This window comes from Syngnathus leptorhynchus, chromosome 13 (genome assembly GCF_054491065.1).
Source record: "Syngnathus leptorhynchus isolate UIUO chromosome 13, UIUO_Slep, whole genome shotgun sequence".
In the NCBI taxonomy this organism is placed as follows: domain Eukaryota; kingdom Metazoa; phylum Chordata; class Actinopteri; order Syngnathiformes; family Syngnathidae; genus Syngnathus; species Syngnathus leptorhynchus.
Genome location: NC_141207.1, coordinates 4454197 through 4463493, shown reverse-complemented (window position 1 = coordinate 4463493; position 9297 = coordinate 4454197). Strand labels below are relative to the sequence as shown.

At 37.0% G+C, this 9297-nt stretch overlaps 1 protein-coding gene across 1 annotated transcript; it reads right to left on the bottom strand.

Moving 5' to 3' along the window:
* Positions 1 to 336: 336 nt before the first annotated feature.
* On the bottom strand, positions 337 to 3641 carry LOC147047007 (claudin-1). Its single transcript, XM_085929136.1, has 4 exons — positions 3327 to 3641; positions 3093 to 3257; positions 1820 to 1898; positions 337 to 1751 (listed from the first exon to the last, which is right to left on the bottom strand). The coding sequence occupies exons 1-4, from the start codon at positions 3520 to 3522 to the stop codon at positions 1586 to 1588; spliced, it is 606 nt and encodes a 201-aa protein (XP_085785262.1). The 5' UTR covers positions 3523 to 3641; the 3' UTR covers positions 337 to 1585.
* Between the last annotated feature and the right edge of the window lie 5656 nt (positions 3642 to 9297).

The window sequence follows — 9297 nt, the reverse complement described above, 5'->3', positions numbered from 1 at the left end:
TGATGATGTTTTTTTTTAGAGACATACGAATATTAATATAATTCTCAACATTCAATAAAGTATCTTGTGTGACTATTCTACCCCGCCTTTTTCAAGACCTTTTCACCAAATCCTAGTATTTCTATTTGAAGTACTTTGTCTCCCTCTTGTGGTAGTTTGCACTTAGTGCACTTTTTTCAGCATCCACACAAATATTATCGGCCTCTCTGAATGACAATTTTTTTTTTTCATCACTTGCACGGGGATCTTAAATGAAATTAATCCTAATCAATTGATTAATTGATTTTTAATAGAAAAAAAAATTACGAAGACAAAATATGATGTAGATAAATATATTGTAAAGTTTACAACAATGAAATATTTGTACACTTTTTTGCTCGCAAAATATAGGCCTATATATATTTCAAAAAGTCAATTGAGTTTACAAGGAATTCTATATAGCTTTACCATTTGACAAATTCTGCAATTGTATTTTTAATCCCACAAACAATTACTGAAAGGTCATACTACTTACTTACACACAACAACAAAAACACACAAACAAACAATAAACAAACAAAACAAAACAAACAGACAAAAGAAGGGTAAGTCCAAGCAGACAGTCTGGCATTTGCGAGCCGCAGTGTTTAGTCACAAATCACGACAACTTGGCCAGATACTTTCAGGTCATTAATTTAATTAATTTCAGATACTTTTCAGGTAACTACAGAGTGCTTCTTGATTGCAAAGACATTTCTATAAAACGCTCTTTAGTCTCATATATTTGTTATCATTAAGTATTCAAACTACAATTCTATACTACTGTATATCACTTAATATTGTCCAAAACAAATTATTTGCATACATAAAATATCCACAAGTAAAAAAATATATATATATATATATATATATTTAAACAACACAGGAGCAAGCTGGCCATTTTATACAATACGTATTTTCATTTCATTTCATAGCAGGAAGGAATGAGAGATTAGTGTTGAACTTCCGCAGAGGAGTAAATTTCATTTCCCCCTAGCATGGTCTAATCTCGCTCTCCAATCTGATTGTGTTTTGTCACATGCTAATTGCTCCGTGCAGGGACATCTTATCTGGAAACCACCACTCCCTTTGCCAATAAATTACACTCCACTAGAAGTAAACTCAAACTAAAGATAAACACACTATTTTATTTTTCTTATAAAATACTGTACACAAACTTGACTATAGTAGTTTAAAAACAAGATATACAAAAAGAGAATTCTACAAGCGAGTACATTTAACTATTCATGAGAATCAGCAGAACCTCCAAATTTGAACGTAATCTGTCGTGTGATTGTGATCAGACATTAAGCACGATAATGATACTAAAAAGTAAAACTACTCCCTCACATTCTCATTGCTCCACTTTATATCTGAAGTTTCTGACCTGCCACATGATGAGATTTGATTTTTGAGGCATAGATGAAAAAAATTTTGCTTGTTCAATTTTGGAGGTTCTACTTTGCACAACGCCAGTACAAAGTAGGTACGAGTCGTTTGAGGACAACGTAGGCCTACAGCAATTTATCAGTCGACAACGCCCATTATTGTGGATACTCCCTGGTGACTAAACATAGTTGCTGTTGGACTTGCTGCTTTGCAGGATGGCGTTGGAATTTATAGACCGGGATGACGACGACCTCGAGCACCTCTGGCAGGTCAAGAACGCTCCGCCGAATGTCGTGAGGAAGCCACCGGCCCAACTCACAAACACGGCATTACCGAACTCAAAGCTACACAATGGAAAAGTGAATTGAAGGATCATTTTAAAACAGAATCCATACTGGAGAACTGGGGTTACCTGTGGAGGTGATGAGCATGATGGAAGTCGGCTACGACCTTCTTGACATACAGGGTGGTTATGATGAACGTCATTAACCCTGCACGATACGTTCAGAGTGAAGACATGTCACCCTTTTGACCAAAAATGTTTAACATCCAGTGACAAACAGGAAGAAAAAAATGAAAGGAAACAGGAATAACAAAAAGGCATTGTTTAATATCTATTGATGAGTGGGAGATTGAATACAAATTTTCTCCGTAAAGTTGGACGCAATCTATTGCACGATGTTTGTTGACTTCTGTCTCCCCAAAAAAAAAAAAGGTCTTGGGATGGTACCAGGTGTCAGTACTGATATCTGCCTGTCTTGATATCAGTTGGCTGCCCTTTTGTGGCCATGTTACAATCAGGTATTAGAAATTAAATATTGCCATTATTTTCATGCCATTTTTAGGAAAACTGCCATATTGATATGAGTCGATATCAGCACACATATGATATGAGTACTCATATTGATATCATTCTAAAAAAAAAAAGGTAGTATCAAACATTCCCAAGTTTTACCCATTGACATCAGTTCAAATTGAAATCTGGTGAGAAATCAAAGTGTACATAGAGTAATATATAAAATATGCTTTTTTTACCTTTAATTATTATTTTAGGTGAGCTGTGCTGAATTGTGACAACTCTTATTTACATAACATAGATTCTCAGCCATTTTCCAGCAACACATCGATACAAAGCCATAAAGTAACCAGAGCTGCCGTGGCAGATTTTTATTATAAATTATTTATTATTTTACTTTTATTTATATAACAGCTTTATCCAAGGCCTCTAATAACTGACACACTAATGTCTTGCCCAACACGAGGGTATTGTGTCTGGACTACATCACACATTGTAACAGCAGTAAGAACACAAAGCAAAAAATAAAAAAAATCTTTTTTTGGGGGCTCTCAGATATAAAAAATCTGCCCCCGATACTTTATATTGCCTTACCCTCAAAAGTAGCTTCCTCAAGAAATGTGTATATCTTGATTGAAGACCTATTTCTTCACTTTCTCGTTTGCTTAAACTACACATAGTACGCAACTTGACTTGTCTTGCCTCCCCCCTTGACCTTTGATCTCTCGAAAATCTCTACGACTATTAATTGGACCCCGGTTGAAAAAGGGATGTCATTGATTGTTGTGAACTGTGAAGCCTTCCTTTGCGATGAAGAATGATATAACTCATTTCACTTCCGTGGCATATTTTTGGGAGAAAACAATAAAATAAGGATGGTCAATCATACCTGCTGCCATTAACATAATTCCTCCAATCCGAGCCACTGCGCCTTTGGCGTTGGCCCTGCCTTCCATAAAGCGGGTGCACTTCATTCCGATAGTGGAAACCATCAACGCCACAGCTGACAGGAAGAGACTCAACAGTAGAATTCCCCTGGTTATCTGGACCTGATCTGGTAGTGGGGATAAATCAATGAATTGACTAAAATATACATTGTGTGTCAAATATCAGTCTTACTTACCTGACAATTTAATGAGAGAGTTATGAAATTCACAAGTGGTCCTATGGCCGACACTGCAAGTCATCCACAGGCCTTCGTAGATGCGATGCGAATGACCGTGCATCTTCCATTCCACCATGATGGTGGCGGTCACTGTGGAAAGCGCTCCAATCAGTGCCAGGATGAAGCCGAGCAGCTGCAGCGGCGAGCTGGCCATGGTATCCAGAGAGAGAAGATTAAGCAGGATGCAAAAACAAAACAAAAAAGAAATTCTAGTCTAATTGGAAAAGTTTGTTGTTGTTAGTGTGGATGCTTGTTCCGAATGTTGTCATGCTGTGTGCCGCAGCCTCTATTTATGCCATCGGTGACGCACGAGAGGTCTCCACCGCTAGCATCTGAAGGGAAGTCCTTTTCTTTATCTGATGAGTGATGAAAACAACACATTTGAATGTGGTGAACTTTGACACATTTTTTTACCCAATAGTATTTTGTCAATGAGGGGCCTTCTCCTCTGGCCCAAGCACAGACCTACAACAAAAATTTAATATTTGGTCTGTGAAATTCCTTTTGGCTCTCTGCTTTCATTTTATTCATTTTATTTTTCCATCAGATTTGCGCTACCATAACTATCCCGAGCCTTCACAATCGGTGCTGCTGATGTTATTCAAAGCAAAGAAGTAATCGGACTGTTTCTTTAATCAATCAGATTTCAAAACAAAGGAGGTGCAGACGTACATTCGGCATGTATATCATATCATATTTCATATTATATTATATTATCTTATATTATATTATATCATGGGTGACCACCACAACAAATAATAGAGTAGGAGGTCTAATAAATCCGCTAAATAATTGAGGGGTGAAAATGCTCAATTATGCTTCTTTTCCTCTAATGTGTACTGCAAAAAAATGTTTTTTTTTTTACGAGAATTAACTTTGTATTCTTTTCACACAGATAATTAAAGCAAATCATTTGACCATGTTTGGAGAAGGGGATGCCAGTTTGTAAACAGACTAAATTTGCTGAGATTGCATCTGCTTCCACCCTTTCCTGCAATAAGCTTCAAACTAAAAGATGCTCCTCTGTCATACACATTATTTATTTTCATCATGTTTGACCAAAAAAATGGAATTCTAGGCTCTAGAATATATATATGTATGTATGTGTACAGTCTTGTTATATGATCATATTGCATAAATGTGCTCATCATCAACATTATGTCTGCAGAAATAGAAAAAATAATAGGAAAAAATTCTTATCATCAAGTGTGTACAACCTCCTGTTTTTAATATAATAGTCCAATTTAAACCAATTCATTTTTAGCTTGTGAATTTTCTTTCTGATGAAATCTACAACATGTGATACTAAAATGCTTTTTCTCAGCTAAGAGGAAAAGAACAAAACAAACTAAATGCATTTGTGTATCAAGGACAAGATAAGGGTTTACATGAAATGAAGAAAAATCAAAGGTTCACAGAATAACGATAAAATCAGATCTGATCTTTAACTAGAATGTCATTCAAAGGGCAAACCTCCACAAAAGTTGAACAGTATTGCAGTATGCGTGTAATTTTTTTTTGGGGGGGGGAAACAGCACATAATGCGATTCAAATATCTATATTTTTTATTTATTTAAGAGAAGTTATAAAAAACTAATTTATTTCAGTTTTTGTGATTTCCATTTATTTTTTCATCCGCGAAAGACCATTTAAAACTTTCATTTTTCAGATTTTTTTATTTTTGACTTTAATTATGAAAAAAAACCATTTGCTTTCATGGCGGCACGATGAGCACTGGTTAGCACGTCCGCCTCACAGTTCAGAGGGTGCGGGTTTGAGTCCACCTCCGCCCTTCCCTGTGTGGAGTTTGCATGTTCTCCCCGTGTCTGGATGCATCCGGGTTTTATTTAATCTGAAATATCTTTTATTGTAAAAAAAAACAAGGCTCATTTGAAAAATATGTATTTGCTGGACTATGGCACAAGAACAATAATAATAGCGTATGACACCATGACTAAAGGATTATTGACGTGAAGCCCGAGACAGACTAAACAAACTTGATTAACATTTCTTTTTTAATCCTGCTCCACCTCTTAAGTGAGACAACCGCTCCTGCAAACAGGTTGAGCAAGAGAGCATATAAAGGAGACGCCCTCTAGCGTGTGTTAAGAAAAGCGCAGACAGGTACGTCCTGATTGTTGCTTTTGTTAGTCCAGATCACTTCCTGCCTTAAATTGCTCTCTCTCTCTCTCTCTCTCTCTCTCTCTCTCTCTCTCTCTCTCTCTCTCTCTCTCTCTCTCTCTCTCTCTCTCTCTCTCTCTCTCTCTCTCTCTCTCTCTCTCTCTCTCTCTCTCTCTCTCTCTCTCTCTCTCTCTCTCTCTCTCTCTCTCTCTCTCTCTCTCTCTCTCTCTCACTCTCTCTCACTCTCTCTCACTCTCTCACTCTCTCACACTCTCACTCTCTCATGGCATCAACTAAAACTGAGCATTATCAGCGTTAATCGGGAATATTATATTTTGCAGAAACGGATCTGGTTCTTTTGTAAGCTTAAAGAAGCTGATGGTTGATAAAGCACAAGAAAATAAATTGAGACTACTGCAAGATTTAAGAAGCTTTGGGGACAATGTTGCTATACAGTTGATATTAAAAGTCTACACACCCCTGTTTAAAGGTTAGGCTTTTGTGATATAAAAAAATGAGACCAGAAATCTTTTCTGGACGGGTTAGGGTTAGGGATGACCTCATCAAAAGTCAAAGTCTGCTTTACTGTCAATTTCTTCACATGTTAAGAGATTGAAATTACTTTTCCCCCATCCCATGGTGACTAGACACATTACACAATACATACAAGCAAATAGCACAAAGAGTAAAAACAAGGCACAAACAATGAATAGATAAGAGTGATGAATAAGTAATAAACAAATAACCTAAATAGATAAATAAGAGGAGCAAAATGGAGCAAGCGTGCATACAGCAGACAGACAGAATATAGCACAAAAGTACAGGACGTTATGCAGCCGAGGGTGGAGGGGGGAGAGAGTTCAGGACCCTGAACTGCCTGGAGTATGCATAGGAGTTTTTAAAATATTGATTTGCTCCCAGTTGAGTAGGGAAGGGTTATCGGAGGTCACATTAATTCATCATTTATTATTATTATTTTTTAAATCACAAAAATCTTCCATTTGCCATGTGTGCGTCGAAATACTGTACACACATTTTTTTTTTTATAGCACAATTTCAATGTCTATTCTGAGAAACGTTTTCGGGTATGTCGGAAAACAGTCCCCGTTGCCAAAAAAACTTGGGATTCCTGTTTGTCTGAAAATTTTTTTAAAAGTATAGGGTCCTCGCAGCATTCACTAAAGTATGTTTTAAATAACACCCACGCCCACAGTTAAAATATTCAAATATCACATTTACAGAAAAAAAACAACAACAAGTGGACCATGTGACTTGTAGAATCCGATATGTTCTAGAGGGGTAATTTACATAATGTATAATGGCAAAAAGAAGTAAATAGGTACATTTATATTGTGGCAGACCTCAGTACCAGGTCTTTCACCTAAATTGATGTTGTGGCGGACCTCAGTACAAGGCTTCTCTCTCACCAAGCAGGCCTACAGTCAGAGCTGGGGTGATATGTTTGTTATGTTCCTGCTTTGATGAATTGTCTCCAACCACAGTTGTTGGCAGACAGTCATGGAATGAAGACGTGTTCCTCACGTCGGTCACAATGTAATGATATTTCATGATGGTTTTGGATATGGGGGGGGCAGGCAACGAATTCTCCTTTTTCAGGGTTCAAGGTAGTTTACATAAATTTCTTACAATTGTTTTTAATATGAAACCAGATCAACATGGACATTTTCTGAGTAATAATAATAATAATAATAATAATAATAATAAATGTACAGTTTACATTTAATTTCCTGGAAATGCAAAAGGCACCAATTTGATGATTTTCTGTTGGATAAAATGTTATTTTTGGAACGTTACGTTGGAGCGGTTTCCGCGGTGGAAAACAAAATGTCTACAACTATCATTTATTGTTTTTTTTTCTTGCTTTAATACAAAGCTTGTCAATCTGTAGTCCTAAAAGGCTGAATAATTTAAAAGAATATGGTTTTATTGTCATCTTCAAACTTTCATCATGCCATTGAAAGTCTAGCATGGGATCGATGGCCTAGCCCTAAAAATAAATGAGGCTGCAGTGTCCTTTATGCAAGCTTAAACAAAGCACTTTAATTGCCTTGTCATGCATCCAAGGTTGACTCCCTGTACATTTTGGCTTGCTTGCTGCTCCAACCAGTCAGATATCATTCCTCCATCAGGCACGGTGAGCTAAGTGCCCCCTGGCTAAACGGCACATCTTGCTTTTGAAGACTCCCAAGGAGATCAGGTTTTTTTTTTTTTGTTACATCCAAAATGAAAACACTTCCTGGATCTATTCTGGGGTGGAAAACGTGAGATAAATCCAATTTATTCATATCTGCGGAAGGGTGTGGCTCACTATGAGGGGTTGGAAAACTAAAAGTGTGTTTAAAGAGGAAAATCTTGCAACTGAGCACGTGTGAACGTTTTTTTGACGTTAAAGCTTAAACTGGCTTAGATCATTTCCTTGTGACCTCCTTGACTCCTTACCGGTTCTTCCTGAAGTTAGCTGCCTCAGGTCTTTTTTTGCATCTCATAGATGAAGAAAAAAAACAAACCCTTGCATCAAGTTAAAGGCATTTAGTAAGGACACAGAGCATTTTTTTTTTTTTTTCAAAGTGCATTTACATAATTTCTGGATGGTGTGAAAGACAAGGACAGGAAAAGGGGGGGGTGCACCTCCAGTGGGTGTGTCATCTGTCGTGTCTCAACATGGCATGCTCGAGTTGATAGACAGCTGCACTCGCACCTGAGCTGCCAAGGTGAGACACACGAGTGAAAAACACTCACCTTCCGACCGTCTGTCTGTCCGTCCATCGACTTCTTCTCGGTCATCAGGTGAGTTACCCGATGATGATTTGACATTCTAACCTTTGTGGATTTGTTTTGTGTCCACAGGTAGTTTTCACAGCTGTTCTGTTGCCCGCACCGCTAGAAACTTTGCCTGGGAATTTGTCGCCTGTAACATTTCAGTCATTGTTTCTGGTCGTGTGTGCAACGTGCATCCAAGTCTGCAGAAAAGGTGGATTTTTTGGTTGTTTAAAAACAATCGGAAGCTTTCGGGATGGGATGCGATGATTGTTAAGTACTTGTAAATGGACTACTCTGACTAAATCTTTTTCTTGTTTGAAAATGTATGCTAGCGCTTTAGTGCTTTAAGGGCACAGTTTGGTATGGTTGTGGTGTTGCCACATGCAAACTGCTCGTGAGTATGTGTGGTATGTTGGTGAACCAGCTCAACTTAATGATGATGATGATGATGATGATGGGTGTAACCTTTTCCCTTTACAGAGGCCTGATTTTGTGACAATGTTGTTAATTAAAGAGCAGACTTAAGAGTTTGGGATTTTTTATTGTTAGTTTGTAATTGACTTTGTTTTTAGAATGGGTTTGTTGTTGTTTACTTATTTGAAAATGATCCATTTGAATTTACTTTTTAATAGTTTTAGTATTAGTTTTGAGATTTTCCCAAATGACTGTTAACCCTTCTATTCAGTCGAACAGTAATAGGCAAATATATATATTTAAAATATTTCCAGGAAGCTCATGGAGGAAGTTGAACAACACTAAAACATAGGACAGTTTTGCTATTTTTAGTTTTATAGACTTTAATAAGTAGTATTTATTTTGTTTGTTTTCTTTGTCAATAGCAAGCTTGGATACAACTCCATTACTATTATAAATTGTAATATTGCACGTTTTGTTTTCAACATTTGTGAAGCAGATCTTCACTGATTTTGTGATTGTGCTGGTGCACCTAACATGATGTGCATGCAAGGTGTTTATATTAAGATATAACAGCAAACTCACATTAAATTATGGATTTTAAAGTGAACTT

Excerpts from the sequence above, each read along its gene's own strand:
- LOC147047007 (XM_085929136.1), bottom strand. The coding sequence starts at position 3,522 with ATGGCCAGCTCGCCGCTGCAGCTGCTCGGCTTCATCCTGGCACTGATT. Across the intron at positions 1,899-3,092 it reads AATTATGTTAATGGCAGCAG|GGTTAATGACGTTCATCATA; the intron begins GTATGATTGACC and ends CGTATCGTGCAG. Across the intron at positions 1,752-1,819 it reads CATGCTCATCACCTCCACAG|CTTTGAGTTCGGTAATGCCG; the intron begins GTAACCCCAGTT and ends TCCATTGTGTAG.